We start from the raw sequence: 20013 nt of genomic DNA, 5'->3' as shown, positions 1-20013 counted from the left end.
AGCAAAAGAAAACCAATCATTTTAAAATCATCTTGCAAGCCTCTTGTTTGGCAGGTAAACCTAAATTTCTACAAGCATAGTAACAATGCAGTGAAATAAAAATTTCTATTAAAGTCAGAGCACAAACGTTTTGTGGATGCCAACAACATGACGCCCTCTTAAAATTCAGACTTAAAAAAAGTCATATGATCAACAAAAGCAAAAATTCATTTCAGTTCATTAGAAACAAACTACTAGCAGATAATTTTTGATTGGTGCAATCATACTATAGCATGAAAAAAATCAATTATATAGAGCTTCCTAAACTAGTGAGGGGTAAAAAAAAAAAAAGCCCTCACAAAACTGCATTCAAATGTTGGTTGATCAGCAGCCAGAAGATTAAGTCCTGATTTCTAATGATCACCCATTCAGCAACAATATAGGTAGCCTTCATGAAAGCATTGTCATCCTCAGACATATCTTTCAAGGACAGATATCCATATTAAAAAAAGGCACCATCAGAAATTATACTAGTTAATACTGTATTGATAACCTCTGGGCAGAATCAAAGCAGAGAAACCAAACCTTGAAAACACAGACAAGCAGCTGTTAAGTATTTCGATTCAGAACAGTGGCTAGTTGCAGGTTTGGCTACTGTTACCTCTTTTGTAGCTGTTCTAACAGAAGGACTTTTGTCAGTATATCTGATACTCTGACACCTTTCATAAACATAACAGTTGTTCAAGCTGTATTTCCCTGTGAGATGAAATTTTAACAGATTGTGGTTCCAGCACTCGTAAGAACTTATAAAAAAATCAATTAGCTCACTAATTTTGCCAGAAGAAAATTAACCAGAAAAAAAAGCATATTTTCATGTCAGGTTAGTAAGTTAACTGTGTCTCTCAAATGGGTGCAATGAATGGCAAAGACAGCAGAAGGCAGAGGACTGAACCGTGAGGCTGAAAGTGGGAAGTAAAGAGGGGGAGAGAACAAAGAAATGAGGCTTATTTTGTTAGTAAAATGAAAAGTTTTGTTGGCTCTGTTGCCTATGAAATAGCAGCTAAGATCATCTGTAAAGAATGGCACCTACCAATCTCAAATAAAAGGGTGCAAGTGCCAGAATTGTTTATACGTGTAGTGTCATGAATGACATGCAGCACAGATAAAGGATTAGAGAAGGAAGTCAAAGTGTTAACAGTTCTTGAAGATGGCTGTTAAGCTTTCTTTAGCTTTTTAATATCCAAAACATCTCTCGAGTCAATAAATGCATTTAATCAAATACAATTATATAAAGCCTTGGCAACATCAAAACCAGGAATCTGACTGCCAGCTATATATCACCTTCATCACCTAAAAGAATACCCTCAACCCTCAGTGGAGATCTTATTAAACAGTTGACATGGAATGTGCTCAGAAACTCAAAAGCATGAGTTATTCATGAAAGGTATATGTGAAGACTTCCAGTGTCAGAGCCTTCAGAAAGAACACCTAGCCAAAGCCTCTTTTAGATAATAAATAAAACCTAGCTTCAAAATTCCTGAGGATTATATTATTGCAGAAAAAACCAACATATTGCACATTATTTAGGTATTTGCAGACCATAACAAATACCTTAAACACCATCTAAATTGAGATGAGTGGAAACTGAAGTAAGAGTCTGTACCTGCTTACAGACACTGGTAATGGAACATTGACTCTGTAATGCAATATGCTGAGTAAGCAGTGGCTAGTCCCTAAAAAACCAGAATTTAATAAACTGAATCTTAAATCTGTGCCTATTTTATCATAGTAAATATATTAGGAAAAAAAGCAAACATCTTGAAAGATATTGAATTAGGCATGTAATCACAAGCTGATTTTCAAAGTCTTGGGCTATATTTTCCTAAAATTCACTGTCTTCTGTGTTTAGCATCCTCTATTTTCTCCCTGGGTAAAAGTCTGACAGTAAGACTTGACTGACATCTGTCATAAAAAAAAAATAAAATCCTTTAAACAGCCAGTGTTAGAAATGTAAAGCTTCTGATGTCAAATCATTCAAGTAATATTCAATTTCCAGAAATCTTCCTGTTTATCATCAGTAAGACCTCTAAGGTCATTCTCCATGTCATAAGTCATCCCAAACCCCAAAAAACTTATTCATTGCCAGCTAAAAAGGCTGCAAAAAATAACAAATTAAACAATTAAATAAATCTGATTCTCAAATTCCTTGTCTTACCCTCCCTCCCACAGGAAAAATTGTTCATAGTTAAATCATCCCTAACCGTAACTGGAAACTATGTCTATCTAATACCTATATTAAGTACATGACATCCAATGAATTGGCATTTAGAGTGGGATTCACCTCATCTTAACTTTGAAAATCTGAATCTCAGGTAATCATGTTTTCTCTTCATATTGTTGTCCCAAAAGAAATAGGCATTTAAATATGACAATTCACCCCATTTGACACCTAACTTCTGGGGTACATTATCCACTGGAATTATATCTATGTCTCTGATAAATCAAGTGTGACAATAAACTACATAGCAAACTTAGATTTAACATCTAAGTTTTAGCTCTTCAAAGATAAAAAAGAAGGATTTATTTTGCCTAATTTCTATCAGGTTACTGTAACCTGTTCACATAGACTGACCTTAAAGCCTTTTGATGCTGCTATGTGGGCAGCAGTCCAACCCTCTTTGTCAGCATGATTGATGAGATCTGCAGAAATAACAGGCTTTACTCTACTGCTACAGTTGTCTTCTCTCTTCTCCAAATCAAAGTAGTCTAAATTAGGCTGTGCATCAGTCAAAGTGTTCCCATTGTTTGGCTCTCCATAGTACATAAGGAGCTTGAGACTGTCAACATTTCCAGAATCCACTGCTGCGTGAATTGGTGACCAGCCATCCTAAAAAAAAACAACACAAAGCACACTCCCACCAAACACATAGAAAAATGTTTGCAGAACTTATATCAGCAATGAATCTAAAGGGAAGGCTCTGTTTGGCAATTAAAAAGATAAGCAAGAGTGACATCATAATCCTCTGGAAAAACAGAGTTGCTGTATGTGTTTGGAGTGGCAGAAAGAGAGGGAAGAAAATGTAGCAGAAAGAAAATTTTACATCTTTTCTGTAAAAAAGCTTTCCTTTCTCCAAGGACAGTACAACAGACAGAAACTTCAAAACTTTTAGGAGAGTCTAAGTGATACAGGGCTTACATGCTGTTAAAAGACTGTTTACTTATTATATATCAAACTAACATGATTCTAATGACCAATAATTTGTTTCATGTTGCATTAATCAATTTATTAGATATTTGCATGGTTTTGACATCATAACTTTCTCTCATTTCAAGTCAAATATATTTACTTTCCAAATCCAAAACAAATGAATCAAAAAAATTCAGTGTACTAGAGGAGCAGAATATACTGTGAAGTTAATACTCTTTGTTTCTGGACAGCCTACATCCCGCATGGCCATGTTTATGTCAAAGTCTTAAGAAAAAGGTCCGGAAAACACCTGAAAAGGCCAATACTTTGATGTTCATTTTGAGACAGTCCTCCTCCCTTTCTCCTGCATATACAATTTTCTTTTGCCATATTCTCCCATTTGTGATATATGAAACTTTACAATACTGGCTGGCAAATTTGGGGGTGGGGGTCCCCTCAAGGACAATAATAAAGCATCCTAACGTAAAAGGTGGAAGCAAGATCCCTATCTCCATTTCTTTGCCTTAAAAATAAGTCAAACCAGAAGAATTCTGTTTTGCAAATCCAATGCTGAAGAAAAGTCTGTAGCAAACTGCAGGTGGAATCTGACATATGTAAAACGATATGCAAGTCATGTAATTTAGGAGATTTTAGAGATAATACACAGCTTTAAAAAAAACACCAGGAAGAATGATGAAAAGAACAAAATACTAATTTCAAATTACATGGTTTAGTCCAGCTTTAAAGAAAACTTTAAACGAATATTTTAATGTAAATATTTCCTTGCTGTTTGCAGTTATTCATTACTCTACAAGGTTCTTCAACTTTACAAGCTATTTTAACTTACACTGTTTTTTACTGTTCGATCTGCTCCACCTTCCAACAATAGCTTAATACAATCGTTATTTCCATTTTTACAGGCCAGGTACAAAGGTGTCTGTCCTCTTTCAGCAGCATGGTTAATATCAGCCTGATACATAATTAATAATTCTGCACACCTACAGCAAACAATAAGGTAGTAAAATTATCTTACAGTCAATATCCAAAAACTCTTTATAACTTACAAGATTTAAATATTTTTAATAGGTTATCTAGTGGTTGCTTCCAACTGTCAGTTCTAGTTCCTACGATTCTATGGTACACAGTAAAGTTTCAAAACAGAAACACAACATCAACCTTCAGCTCCTCTGATGAAGGGAGGAAAAGGGAGGAAAAAAACAATCATCTGGATGACTTGTGTACTGGTTCTCAGTATAAAAAGAAGACACAATTTTCCCATCATACTGTCATAAACCACCAATCTTTATAAAATTAGGAGCTTCAAAAAAATAAAAGGAAATTATTCTAACTACATTTTGAAGAATAGTCATAGACATATTCTTTGACTCATATATAATTTTCTGTTTTTCAAAGTTACTGATACAAAAAACCCCTAAACCTTAAAAAAACCTGTTTAAAGTATTTTATTCTGTACCATTCAAGAGAATATTCAGATAAATCTTCTTTTGCCTCTGAACATGGTATTCATAGTTCTCTATGCTTCAAAAAATCAGTGCAAAAATAATTTCTTTCCTCCTTCCTCTGTTAATCCTGTATTATGGCTGAGAACTCAAAGAAAATTAAGAAATTGAAAGGTATGACACCCATGTAGACCACTACCATATTGTGGTTACTAATAATACACATTCAGCAACCTTAAGAGCTGCAATTAGAAACAAAACAAATGGAAAATATTAAAACCAGAATGGCATATGAATATGAGTTTCAGTAGATGCTTCGAATAAATGATAGTTAAATGCATTTATACCTAAGAATGCAACAGTAATGTAGTGAAAAAAGTATATAATATAATGTAAAGAGAATATAAAATCAAGTAACAGCTGATGGGCAAAATCTTAAGATTTCACTTACTTGACATGTCCCTGAGCAACTGCTGAACACAAGGGTGTAAAGCCATTTTTATCAGCAGCATCAACTTGTGCTCCTGCAGTCAGCAGCAATCTCACACAATCTGTAAATTGAGCATAAACATAGACTGATGCAAGAAAAATGAGTGGTTAAAACTACCAGAAGTTAAAACCTACTCAAGGGGCAACAGCAACCGGTCTTTTTGACTATACGTCATACACCTCAGCAAACTGAAGTAGAGGCTCAGGAAGCAGTTTGCAGGAGAGAGGTGAGGATGCCCAGGGGGCACCACCACTCTCTTGCAAAAAGGGCCTGGGTTGGATTTTTCTGGGATCCAAATAGGTGCCCACTGCTGGCAACTCCCACAGCGTTGGCTAATTTATATACTTCCAAGGTGGGGAATTTGAATTATCCAGCAGCCCTCAAAGGCATCACCGTCCCACTGGCAGTCATGTCACACATCCAAAATATGAGCGCCATGGGGAAGATGCTCACAAGCTACACATAACTCAACAGGCTGGCCAGTCTTGTTTTAGGATAGTTTGACATGGGATTGCAATGACAAATAAGATAAGCTGACACACTCAAACCTCCCCAGACCATTCCCATTCATGCATTTCCAAAATGACATGCTAAAAATAGTACCAGCCTTATTCCACCATCCTCCAGCTAAATTAAGATAATTAATGACATAGTAATTAGACTGCTTTTCATCCACAAATTGGAGTATCATTTGATGCAATTAAGTTTGAAGAAAATACTCAATCTGCTCTATATTCTTGAAATTGGTTCTAGACCAAAATAAAACAAATCTTTTGTAGTTGAAACTACTACTTTGAAAATAAGCTCAGCTAGAACACCAATTATAAACTCCTGACCTGATTTCTGAGCAAGTTTAATGCACTCTGTTCTAGCACTGGCTAAGATCCTGGAGCCAAGCTTTGCTAGTGAAGCTTATCTCTAGATATCAGAAACATACATTTAGAATTACTTAGAAATGTGACTAATCTAAAACATTCCTGAATGTATTTACTCCTGCTATAATTCTTTCAAATATTAATGCAGATATTGTGGAGTTGATTGAAAAAATAATTTAACATTAAGAAATAAGATTTTAAAATACTGTAAATTGTTATAATGTAAATTACGATTCTTAAATAAGCAATCTGATCTGAAATGGCTTTTTTTTTTTTTTAATTTGTTTGTCAGGATAAGCTACCAGGACTTCATCTGTAATAATTTTTTTAAGTCATAAAGAAGCTCTCAGTTAGCTAACTTACCTAGTAAATCCACTTGTAAGATAATACCAATAAAAATCAAATTATATTTTAACCACTTCATAACAGAAAAAATACTCTGCTAACAATGACATATTTTTTTTCCTCTTTCCATTGTCAATCCCAGTCTCTACATTAAACAGTTAACGTGAAAATACAGATTCCCGCTTGACATCCTAAAATATTTCTAAAGTTCATGAAGGATGTTGAAAAAATTTTCTTCTAGCAGTTTTAAGTCTTTGGCTAGAATACTCTCTGGTTTCTTCACAAAGCATATATTAGCCATGCAAAAGCCATGAAGAACGCACAGAACAAGACCACCTTTCTAGAAAGGTATGGTTAACTCATGGATTGACAGATCGTTCAGGTGGTAGCTTATCTATGTGAAAATACCGTTTCTGATGAAGATGACTGAAAAGAGCTTTTTATTCTCAAGGACAGGTGCAAGCATGAGGAAACACAGATACTTTCCTAAGGCATACCATGTGAGCTAGTAAGCTCTACATGACCTGTTCTGGTGGCATATCAAGCAAAAGAGCAATAATCTCTAAGAAGCCTGGGTCCTCTGGATGGACTTTTGATTGGGATTTGGAGAAGGGTAATTTGGGTCAATACAGGCTCATTAACTCTAGTTCACTGCTGTGTGCCACAGAAGTAATCAGCAGTGGAGGGGACTGGGTGGAAGGGCAGGCACAAGACAGACACCGATGTTGTCACTCAGTTAAAGGCTTTGGTCAAAGCAAAAGCAAAACATGAAAGCTTATTAGCACAAACACCTGGAGACTTTACTGCTCTCCACCACAGCTGGGTAGTTAGTTCTTCCAGAGTGCTGGCAAACACAATGCAGATACATCCAGTGGCTCGGCAGAGCTGACTCCATGTAGCTGTATGTCTCTGCACCTCACTCCTTTCTACTTTCCACATCATTCCAGTTTTTCCTATCAATCAGGGTGCCACAGCCTCCAAGTACTCAGGATAGAACAGAATCGATGATACCATAAATGCATATGATTAGCACATAGCTGAGTCCAAAGGATGATATTATTATTATTATTATTATTATCATCATCATTATCATCATCATCATCATCATCTTCACATTTCTCACTTTCAGGAACTCTTATTATTTCATTCTCTCTTTCTCAATCACCTCGTGTGTGGCAGGGAATGGCCAGGATTATCAACACAATACAGATATGCAGATATATTAGCAAAGTGAACATGCTATCAAGTGTGTAATAGACTGAAGAAGCTCCTGCTTTATTAATGGATCAAACCAAGACGGCCTGACAAAACAATCTGTTCAGCTATCCCAATCTAGAGGTTAAATCATAAAATCAACAGTTCCCTTGTGTCCATTAAAACACAAAGAAAGCATTTAGTGTATATTTTTAGGGTGACGTTCTCTCTCTCAGATCTACAAAATTGGGGACAGTGTGTGCAGAAACAAAGCAGCTGCTATGAGCTTCATGTGCTGGAAAAACCCTCAGCTGCAGCTCTCAAAAGGCAACTGTTTACGAACAGGACGACTACACATTTTGCAAATAGGACAGATTAGGAAAGAATATTTAAGCACTCTCTTTTCTTGTGTGACTCAATTTTCTCTACAGACTGGGCTGAGAGCACATAACAGCTGCTGCCACCATGCTGGTTACAATGTGCTCTACCTTTCTCCAGTTATCTACACATCTAAAATACTGTATTTCTTCACTGAAAACGTGTGGAGATCATTCACTTTCCACTCTTCCCAGACCATCTGCAACATGGTGCTTGTTTCTGAAGGGAAGCACTCACTATGCTAGCTCCTAACAAGTCTAGAGCTATTCTTTTCTTCTGGCCAACAATTTCCCAGGAGAAATTGGAAAATCTGGTTAGCTGACTTAAAAGAAATAAGGGTTTCTAGAAATCTCCCAATCTATTTAGTCACTAATGTCAGGTTGAAAGTATTCTCTATAAATTAAATCATTGGTGTGATTACCCACCAGGGTAAGCTTATGTGTTAAGTCTTATGGTTGGATTCAATGATCTTAAGGGTCCCTTCCAACCTAAATGTTTCTATGATTCTAAGGGAAAAAAAAAACAGCCAAAAGACAGTAACATATCATTGACAATCTTAATGCAGTGAAAAAATTTGTACAATAAATTATTTTATCCTTCTTAAAATTACATCAGTGTCAATTCTTTCCCCTAGTTAGTTAAAAAAAGCTATTAAAAAGGACTTTTTCAAATAAGACATTTATTCCTATACTTCCTTTCTTAAGCCTATATATTTTTACATAAATTTGGTTTTAAAAGTCTGCTTTGAAGAGCTGCATCTATCCATGCACTTGGGAACAAACTGAAAGTTAAAAAGAAAGGATTATATATTAAAGTTAAGCACAAAAAACTTTCTCCAAAAATATTATAAATCTACTACTGTCAATTTTCATATACGTATTAACGAGACAGCGATACTGCTGTTGTGTGATTCATTCGGAATGCATACAATCCATTTAGTCACTAAAATGCGATGATTTGTACAATGAAGTGTTTTTCACATCCTGTCAACTATAAATAGAAATGCAACACTAAAACCTTTGTAATTTTTTTTTGTCTTAAAAAATAAAAGATACTAAACAATTACGGGATGCATATGCATGTGTTTGTTTTTATTATTGTGTTTTCATACCTCTGGCAACTGCCTCTCTTATTTGAAATTTTGACAATACAACAAGAAATCAAATTGCCTTTGCTGTCAGTAAGAGCTGCTCAGTACTTATAACTAAAAATCAGGGCATTTGCTTGGAAACATATTAGGAATACAAGATGAGCAAAGAAAAATTGGGTCAATTATGGTCTCCCACAAACGCTTGCAATGATAAATGGATGTAAGCCTAGAAGAATCCACAGAACATCCATTCAGTGAGGAGGGGAAAAAAAAATTCCCACAATATAAAAAACTTGGACTCTTAATACTGAAGATAAAATGTTGTTAAAAAAAAAAAAGATAAGTGCCAAAGAAAGAAAACAAAAGAAAGGACTTTTCCAATATTTTCAGGTTCTTGGCAACAGCAAAGAATCTGTCAGATGAAAAGACCCAGATGTTCCTATGAAGTAAACCACCTAGCACCTAGCAAGCAAAGACAAAATATACCATTCTGAACAAAAGGAAAATTCCTCCTATGCCTAGCAGCAAAATTAACCCTAAGCATGTCAGAAAAATGTGTACTATCTGCCTAGCTATGGATTTTGGATCCTAACTTTACTTTGATTTTTAAAATACTTGAGAAAAATAATGGAATAGTCTCTATAAATACTATTTTAAACACTGGATCGGATTGGGGTTTTGTAATTGTGTCACTAACAAATAGGTTGATAAAACCACAAAGTACTCTTGAAAGCAGTGGCTTTAAAGGCACTATGTTCCACCTTTTACTCTGACATAAATCTTGGTTTTACTAAAAATTAATTGATTTTTTGGTCATTGGTATTGGTGGATTTCATCTTTAGTGCCCAAAACAGCATAATTATATTATTTGCAATATAAGAATCTAGGAGATTTTTACATCAGTAGAAAAAACTATAGTTATGTGTACTGGAATGTTAAAGAAAGTTGCTGTTCAAGAGCCTTATGTTAACAGTCTGAAAATTATCGCCTGGTGTTTTTATCCGTGAAATTCATCTGTTATTAACATATTTCCCTCATTTCATAAACATATTCGTACAACATGAAGATTGACTGTTGAAAGGTTCAGAGATGTTATCTCCTCAAGACTGAGGGTTGGGATAGGGAGGAAAAGAAAAAGAAAAATGTTAACTGTCTCAGCAGATCCTAGAGAACACACTAAGGCTATTTCATCTAGTTCAAAAATAAAGACAGTTCATTTTATTTCCCAAGTAACACACTACTCTGAAACCATCTTCCATCATTTTCACTGCTACTGCAGAAGATCAAAACGTTGATGATGACCTATTCTTTCCTGCTTGCTCCCTGTAGAGGAAAGTTCTTTCTTTCAAGTTGCCTTTGCTACAAAAGATCTTCAGTCTGTCACAGAACATGGGATGATGATATCCGATGACTTTTTATAGGAAGGGAGTGGAGAATTAGAATGGATGTTCCTGCAGAATGTTACCACAAGCAAGAATGCTTTCTGTGTTCCAAAATTCTGCCTCCAGAAGTATTGCTTATATATACACTATACTATTACTTTTGTCACATAATCTATATATCTCAGTTTCAATTTCACATTTTTAAAAAACATGCATTTGGCCTAATTTAATATTTAAAACTTATGAAATAAGCTTTCACTATTTCACTGGAATGTTATAACAAAACTTAGAATCACTTACCTGTATGTCCGTTCGTAGCAGCAGAATACAAGGCAGAATAGCCATCTTCACAAGAGTAATTAATGTCCAGTCCTTCTTCATTAAGCAGCATTGATAATAAAGTGACATTTCCCTGGGCAGCAGCTTGGTGAAGAAGGGTGGACCTGCCACCCAGGGGGACAGGACCACCACTTGTTAACAAAGGGGTTAGGGAGGAAGACCAGCCTGTGAGTTAAAGCAACAGAAGTTAGATGGAAGACACATAGGTAAAGCTCTGCATTTTCTGTGTTCTTTTAAAAATTAAAAAGGATCTTCAAAATGACAGGATTTGTTAGTTTAGCACAAGTTTTGTGATGATGCTTTGTCTATGTATCAGAAGGTATTCTGAAGAATAAGAACTGTGTACAGAGGTGACAGTTGTTAATGAAAATGAACAGGATTTCATTACAAAAGGTTAACGTGAAACTTGTTATGGACTGTAGTAGCAGCTGGATGTCTCAAAAAAATTTATATTATTAAAATTCAGAAACTACTAAAAGTTTTATACAAGTTTTAATTTAATTGCTGATATGCTGGGAAGGTTTTTTAAAGTATCTAAAGAAAGGTTTCCAAAACAAAATACTTATTTTCATATGAAAGTTCATCCTCCTTTATAGCCTTAGTGCAAACTTTAGTATTTATATCTCACCTGTAGTTATACAGATAAATCTCACAGAAAGCCCTTAATAACTTCAAGCGCCTTTCAATAAGTTCAGAAAAAAAAGTAGAAATCATTTACACAAATAATACATAAATAAATATATTTATTATCGAACCATACCTTAAGGTAATGTTCCTTTTACTCAGTAATACTTAATATATTTTAAGATGCTCCAGTGTGAATGAATAACAGGTTATATAAAATTTACAAGTGAAAGCTTTCAAGTCACCCTGTTAAAGAATAGTATTCAATTCAAAGCTTTGAAAGCTTAGGAGTTATCTTGGTTAAATGTTCTGTTCATTACTTATCAGCTTTAGTAGGGAGTTTGTTAAGAATATGAAGTTTGCTGCATAAGGCATAGAAAATTTTGTGCATTCTTCCTTGATCAAGGACTGCAAGAGAAAATAGGAGAAAGATTTTTTTTTTCTTATTTTCACTATTACCTTTAGAAAGTCCACATTATATTTCTCTCTTGAATCAATAAATTTGTATTCTGTGGCCACACATAAGCTATTATTTGAGGCTGAAATCTGACAATACAAAGCAAGCTTACACAGCTTTTACTGTGGTTCTGCAACACCCAAGACTGAAGAGGAGCTGCCAGGGCATTACCTCCAGCTCCATCAAACTAATCAAGTCCTATCCAACCCCCAACACCTAGAACTAGAAAAAGCATGTGACAGTAGCTCTACCATGCTGGGATGATCTGCTCCGCATTTTGGAAAAATAAAATTAAACATGAAAGTTCCCAATAGAATTCTACAGAAGCAATAGATTTGGGAACCTTGCAGGACCTGGGCAAATTTTAATCAAGGTCCAGACTTACACAAGAATCCATCATCTGAGCAGCCCCAATGAAGAACATGTAGGTTGATCCCAGTTCAAAACAACAACAACAAAAAAATAATGCTTGGAGTATTTTCTTATTTGTTTCTAAAGTAAGCTAAATTTGTCATTTCAAATTAAGTTTACTAGTTTAGTACATAAAGGAAACATATTTGCAGTATTTTCACAATGTTAGCTTATTATTCAACTTATTTGATACTGACTATAAGAAGTCATCACTGCAGCAAGTTAACTCTATCCATCTTCATATAACTTTTCAATTCTGAAGCTACCTTCTGATTACTAATACTTTTACTAATATTTATTTCTCCAATATTTTTAATCAGAGGATTTTGGGGGGTTTCTGAAGTTTGTAAAAAAATAAGCAATATACAAAGTAAACTGCATTCTTTAAGTGGTGAACTATATATATATATTTTTTCCACTTCCAATATTTGAGAACAATTAACTCTTACAAAATCCCCAAAGGTCTGAAGAATAACTTTTGTTCTTCCTTTCCATTTTAAAAGTGGTTTGGTTTTTTTTTCACAACCTTTTGTCGTTCTCTGAAACTAAAGGTGCCGGAGCTGTTGCTATATAGATCGATGTTTTTTAAATGGTACTTGTGTAGTTTTTACTGTCTTGCCATGGTAGTTAACTGATAGTGGACATTGCTTGGGTGGCACTCCAGATGCTAATATTCTTTGTCCAAGTTATATTGGAATTATTTGGGGGAATATGGGGAGCCTGACACTAAGCTTCAAGCATGAAGTTCACTTTGCCAAGCAGTTTTGTAATATGAATGGTATTTCTGGGTTCCCTTCCTTGTTGAAAATAGTGCAAGTTTTTTGTCAGTTTTTTTTAAAGCATCATTAACAGAAATGCCAAAATAAAAGGAATTTTTGTGCCATATGTGGTATCTTAACTTTCATTTCAGCTCCTTGAAATGAAAAATATATTGTTGCAGTTCAGTGATGAAATTCATCTAATTATCATTACGTGAAAACTTTCTACTGAAAAAGATACAAAAACCAGGTAATAACATAAACATAACTTTAGCTTCTATTGTCAATGTAAAGCAATATAATCAAACTGAATTCATCCAACAAAATACACCAACGTTAGAAAATACCAATAAATAAGGTACACCATTACAGATGCAAAAAGTTAGGAAATGTGAAGCATCTGTGAAAGCTTGTAGGGCATGCAGTGATGAAGGGCAGAGGGATAGACAAAAACAGCTTCTGGCATCAGCTTCAGAATGTGAGATGGTTAATTTCAGAACCCAGATCAGTCCCTCACCCCCCCCACACTTTTAACTTCTAAGCCAATTGTATAGAAAGAATAAATCAATCATTATAGAAATGAGCAAAATAAAAAACATACTTCATTGAAGAGTTACATAAAAAGCGCAAAACCAAGAAGAAAGTGAAAGCAGAAATCCCAGGGGTATGGAAATCCAACTGCCTACATTCGTTTCCATTTTGAAGTCTTACAGCCATTGAAATGTAGAAATCCAAACAGAGCAGAAGCATTTTGGCACCGGTTCAAAGGCTGCTGAAGTTAATGAAAACACTGTTGCAGATTTTGAATCAGGCCATAAATGTTCATTGTAATTTCTCTATGTGCAGTCTGTTCAACATTAACGACAAAAGCTGGTGTCTTTTCCCACCAGGGATGAAAAGAGCAACATGCAGTACAATGCCCCATCTCTAAAAGAAGGTATTGTTGCATAAATTTAGCAGAACACGTAACTGAATCGGTGCTCTGATGTCAAGTTTGCTCTTAACAGTTGCTCTTTCTGGAACCAAGACACTCCTCTACTGAAAATCAGGCTATTGATATGTTCTTAAAGCAATCTGAGCTAACTAGAAAACTAATTTAAAATTAATAAAAAGGAATACTTTAGTGATTAGGCTATTATCAATTCTCCTGACTCCACAGTAAGAAAAAAGAAACATGAATTTATCGACAAACAAAAAATATAAAAATGTAAGATTGTTTCAATGTCTTTTTAATGTGATATTTCTTTTCCACTGTTGTTTAAAAATATTAACAAATTCTGACTGAAGCTCGCTACTTACTATACAATAAAATATGAATAAGATTTCACCATGTTCTTCTTTAACTGAAAGTAATATCGAAATTCTAAATATTTTCTGAAAAAAGTAAATAAACTAGATTAAAATCAAGCAGAACATTAATAAAACTAACTGAATCTGTGCCTAGAGGGCATGAAAATGCAGATATGGGAAGCAGGTTTCAGTAGTATTTGTAGTATGTTTGATGTTCACCTCAAGAAAAGTCATACTTAAAAAAGAAAGTGAATAAGTGACATGAATTCAGCCATTACTGACCACATTATCTTAATAAAAACAGTGTTATTAAATTTGGTTTATCACTTCGTTCCTAAGACAAAAACTATTTCCATATATAAAATCTACTTTTTTATTTTCTCAGCATAAAATTTTAAAGGAAATGTCTTTCCATACTTCCATAACATCTGTTGCTCAAAGTTTTTTTAGTTCTGCAGTTTGTCAGAACAATTAGCCAAAATAGATTAACTTCCCTTAAAATATAAATAAAATGGGACTGGAGAATAAGTGCAATCAAATATAAGCTCCATTGACAAAGGAGCTCCTCAATATTTACCTAAATATTGCAGATAAAGTTATTAAAGTTCTTTGAGCCTGTTTGTAGTCAGTAAAGGAGGGATATTAAAATAACATCTCTGTATTAATAAAATAAAGCAGCAGACCACTAACTAGAGTTCATGCAATCTTTCTTTGTATACTTCAGATTATGGGATAAGTTTCCCATTTGCAAAAATTCACAAAAGCAGTGCTACTTGCAAAATATGGACAGCGTCAAATGTTCAGAGCAAGGATTATAAGGAGATTAAATGCACCCAAATGTTTCCATCCCTTCCAAAAACCAGGGAAAGGAGTATAAATGAAGAAAGTCAATCTGAACACATAAACTAGCACAATTTAAAAAAACTAACAGTTTTTAACAAAAATCTTATCTTTGAAAATTGGCTCTGAGAACTGTCACAAATTTAACAAGAAACGAAAATTGACTATTTGGGGGAGCAGTCCTATTTAAAAGGCTGATTGTTCTCCTAAGAAAAAAAATATACTTTGAAGCACAAACTAAAGCAATAACAATACATGGAGTTATGAAGTCAAGTGGTAGTAATTTCATTTTTAAGATAGAAGATTTATTTTTTTTAAGAATAATCAAAAACTGTCTTAAATAATTACCAAACATTATCTAGTTAATGTAAGACTAAGTGAAATATACAGCCTAATTCATGCTGATAGGATTTGTGCAAGACAGCCTCTTGCCTACAAATAGTATTTACTTTGAAGCTGATTTTGCCAACAATTTGTTGTATGTTAATAAAATCTTAGAATTTTTTTTAAATTAATTTTTAATTCCATTATGGAGCCTAATAGCACCTGAAGGCAAATGAGGTTTGGAGAATATCTGGAATACTGGGAGACTAATGATCTCTCTGACATGGCAATCAGACTCAGCTATGAATAAGAATTTAAGATGAAAATTCAGGACATCCATATGAAAAACAGCAAACTAAGAGGCAGCCATCAAATTCCACAGTTGTTGACTCTGCGAAGTAGTAGACAAATGGAAGATAAGACTTCTGAGCTCATATTTTTATGGCATAGTTCAGAAAGGAGAGAGGATTCTGACAGTACAGTGCCACAGCCAAATGTTAAAAGCATGACTAGGTTACTCCAGAAACATGCAGAAAGTCTCCAACAAAGTGGAATGGGAATAAAAATTCCTTTATAAAGTGAACCTTGGAATCTCCTGCATATACAAATACAAGACTGCCACACACTGCTTTTGGAACAGCTTCCCCAAGACTGGTGAGTTCGTTCAACTGCCTTATTAGATGGTGGTGCAGCTACCAACAGCAAGTGGTTGGTTGTGGGATGGAAGCACACCAACCATGCAGGCGTTTTATATCCTATAGATGACCATACAGGGACTAAAATAATGAGGGACTGAAGCACCATAACTGATCTGAGAATAACTGTTGAAAATTTGAGACCATTCAAACATTCTTCAATGCTGATGGAGGTCTAAAGTGTTCCAAAGCTGTGTGTCCGTTTTCCTCACTGCAGAGCAAGTTAGGCTAAAGAGGGGCTACTATCTAATGTTGTAGTGCTATTGATCCCAGCAGGGAAATATGTTGACAGAAAGATTTACAGGAGATCTACAATTAACTGAAAGGTAGATCAGGGCTGCCTTTGTTCATTTAGCTGCCATCAAGAAGTTGTCAGCACATCAGGCACACAAATATGTCCTCACCACAATGCAAAATGAATAGCAGATACACGCGCTGACTCCAGACTTAGACTGTCAACATAACATTTAGATTTTAATTCTCCAACAGCAATCATTTGCTGATATCTGTTGAAGTAAACCTGTGAGATGCCACACAAAAGCATTAACAAAGCCTACAACTAAAACCAGAAGAACTACAGAAAAATGGAAATAAAAATGAAACATATTCTATAGGTATGAAGGGATATATTTGAAACTGCACTGTCATCCAGGCATTTATATACCTTAATGTGCAACTATCTAATGCCATAGGAGAATGCAGTAGCCCCAGCTATGCCCTGTTTTCTAAGAGATTCACAAAGTACTGAAATACGTATTCCATGGAAGATCACCAGCAGAGGTAATTTTCAAAACATTATTTCAGACTGAGAAAGCATTTTGAAGTCCAAAATAATAGCATTCACAAAAAAAAAAAAAAGTATTTACTTTAATATACCATAATCTGCAGCTCATCACTTTAAACATTAGTCCTCTTTACCTTTAAAAAATAGCCTTCAATTTGGAGACCTCCTTGAGGAAGCAAACTAATTTATGGCATTACTAAGTCAGCAAAAGAATTCCCATACCCCTGGAATGCGGAAAAAATATAAATGAAAATTTCAGCTTTTAGAAAGTAAAAAAGAGAAAGGTATAAAAAGATAAATAAAGCAAACGAGAGAGGTATAGGAAAACCAAAAACATTATTTTAGAGGGAGACATTTTGTAGCATATCAATCCCTTTACCTGATGCTGTTACCAGGAGGCTGTCTGAATCACATGGTCTACAGGATGAAGCACTAACAGGGTTTATGGAGGAGCTACAGGCAATGGTGGTGGGAATGACAAAGGAATTTTCTGAACATGCAGGTTGGTTCAGTCCAGGGAAGTGGGAAGGCCAGGCACCCACCTGAGATGAGGCTATGGCTGGTATGGCACAGCCTGCAGGTGCCACAGATAAATCTATAGCAGGTTTTGGTGGCAGCTGAGGTGAGGATTTAGAAATAATTTCCTCATTTATTACCCTGATTCCTTGTGGTGAACTTGAAAGAGGTGAGGTCACTGTTTTGCTGTCAGTTTTTGCACTTGTATTTGGGGATCGACTACTATCCATTAAAACTTTAAGCTGTGGGTGTGGTGGAGAAGGAGTTTGCGAAAGCCCTGGTTTTTTAGGAGGAATAGGAGGAGGATTTCCTCTGTCAATTCTTGATACACTGGGAGTCTTTAAATTCGTTCTACCGACAGGAGGGTAAGTGCCAACTTCCATTGAATGTGACGTCCCTGACCGCGGCGGAGCGCCGCTCTGAGGGCTTGTAAATCTCGAAAGGACTTGGGTAACAGTATTCCGAGCTACCTGCTTGGCAACTAGGTTGTCACGACTAGTGGGGGATACATCCCTTGAGGGAGGGCTTTGGGTTGTGTTTCCGTTTTGGTCTTGATCATTCGCATTCGCTTGAAATCTAAATCTAGCTGCTTGGATTCGTGGATTTAGGCCTGGATGCCCAGTAGTGTTGGCAGATGGTGAATGCAAACTGTGCATAGATGAAGTTAGCGAGGAATTCTGAGCTGCAGCAGTCGGTGCTGCAGGGGTGCAAAGGGAAGTACTATTTGAAAAAGGGGAAGTGCTACTTGGTACATCAGGTGATGAGCCTGTACTTTGTCCATTTTCCTCAATTCTGTTTTGATTCTGTGTAAGAACAGGAGTGGTGGGAGGGACAAGTTCACTAGATGAAGATTGCCTATCAATTACAGGCTTCACAAATGCTGCATTGGCACACACATTCATTTTTGTATTGCCAGACACTAGTGGGTTCACTGTAGAAGGCTTTACAGATACAGTCAAAGGCAACTTCTTAACATTTTCTGTGCTACTGTCCATCACTACGGTATCTGTTTGGCAGGCAACAGTTCTTGAACTTGGCTCTTCTGTTTCAACAGAAACAGAAACAAGACTCCTATCTTTATTTTTATCTTTATTTTTAAGAGAGAGATTAGTTTTACTTTCATTCTCCTTTTTTAATTGCTCAATCATTTTGATCATTTTATCTCTCTCTTCTCTGAGGTCGCTGGTGTGCACTTCCTCTCTATGAAGTTTTGCACGCAACTGCTCTCTCTCTGTGTCAAACTCAGACAGCTGCTTTTCCATTTGAGCTTCCATTTGTGTACTCCTTTGTTTCTCAGCTGCAAGAGACTCCTCCAATTCAGTAGCCTTTTTCTTTTCCTCTTCAAATTTTGACATCACTTCTTCCAGTTTCTGGGCTTCCTCTACAATTCGGCCAGACAACTGCTTACACTCTTTCACTAGCATCAATACTACATGCTTATTCTTTCCACGTTCTTCTTCGAGACGAGCGGATAGCTTTTTGTGCTCCAGCTCAAGATTCTGTAACTGAGATTTTTCCATTTCCAACTGTAAGAAAGCATAAAGAAAAATTCTTGTTAACAGGACGGAGACTTTCAACATAACCTAGTATTAACTAGACACTGATATTTTAACCTTTGAGAGTATGCCTAACATGAACTTGTCCACCCCAGGAAAGCGATTTGTGATATCTAATGCAAATGCCTACAATCTTATACAAGCAAAAGAAAGAGACAGGCATCTCTGAAGAGCAATTCAGAAACTAAGTAAGCCCATCTACTTTCCTCCGTTGACAACACATAGACTCTCCAAAGTGATTAAATGTTTGTGATTCCTGAGTGAGGAGCTACATGTTCTCCAGAAAGTAGATATAAGACATCACAGAAAGTGCTCTTCTCAGTAAAATAACCAGACACAAGCAAGAGATGAGCTTTGCAAAATATCTTTGAGCCCAGAAATGAAAGGTTTAGGTTTCAGGTCTTCCTCAGACTGAAGGAGATTAGGCTTGAAAAACACAGTTCATCATGCCTATAATAGGTGTCTTACAACTTATTTTAACATTTATAAATAGGACATTCATTTCTGAGACCAACTTTTTGGCACAGGCACAAATACATTCCTGTACTTAGTAATAGCGGAAGGTCTCACTGACATCAGTGATGTTTAAACTATGTTATAAGCTAGAATCAAAAAACTACCTACTACGTACAGATAATGGATAAAAATATTTTTCCCCTCATTCATATAGTCATCGCCTGTAATTCACCTTGTGTGCTGATTACGCTTTTACTCAAAGATTTTGTTCTAGAAAAGCACTGGAAAAATCTATGTTAATGCACCATTTTATAAAATAGCTACTAGTAATAATGCAACCCAAACTGCTTTCTATTTTCCCAAGCAAACTTTTACACAAGTCAAACAACAAAAGAAAACTTGATTTCTTTCTTCCTACTCCTCCCTTCACATACTGATGCAGTAGCTTCCTATATGGCTTATCTGAATGACTGATAAAAACCCAAACAAACAAAATGCCAAGAAACTGCTGAGCATTCCTTCTCCTTTTTATTGGTTTAGCCTTGTCAGTTCTGCTTCATATTTACATACAGATTGAAATAGA

At 35.5% G+C, this 20013-nt stretch overlaps 1 protein-coding gene across 6 annotated transcripts in view; it reads right to left on the bottom strand.

The window, feature by feature from the left end:
• The window catches only part of CTTNBP2 (cortactin binding protein 2), a 91896-nt gene that overhangs the window by 26467 nt on the left and 45416 nt on the right, over window positions 1-20013 (bottom strand). For all 6 annotated transcript variants that reach the window (XR_008579705.1, XM_054846120.1, XM_054846163.1 and 3 more), the window contains 5 exons: window positions 17282-18944; window positions 10681-10884; window positions 5078-5177; window positions 4014-4164; window positions 2612-2866 (listed from right to left, as the gene is read on the bottom strand). Coding sequence is in view for 5 of the 6 variants with exons in the window: in XM_054846120.1 (XP_054702095.1) it covers window positions 2612-2866; window positions 4014-4164; window positions 5078-5177; window positions 10681-10884; window positions 17282-18944 (2373 nt within the window). In the remaining variant the exon portion in view is untranslated. The remainder of the gene's footprint in view (window positions 1-2611; window positions 2867-4013; window positions 4165-5077; window positions 5178-10680; window positions 10885-17281; window positions 18945-20013) is intronic.

The sequence above is a fragment of the Grus americana genome, chromosome 1 (assembly GCF_028858705.1).
Source record: "Grus americana isolate bGruAme1 chromosome 1, bGruAme1.mat, whole genome shotgun sequence".
NCBI classification, from domain to species: Eukaryota; Metazoa; Chordata; class Aves; order Gruiformes; family Gruidae; genus Grus; species Grus americana.
This window is presented reverse-complemented; position numbering and strand designations above follow the sequence as displayed.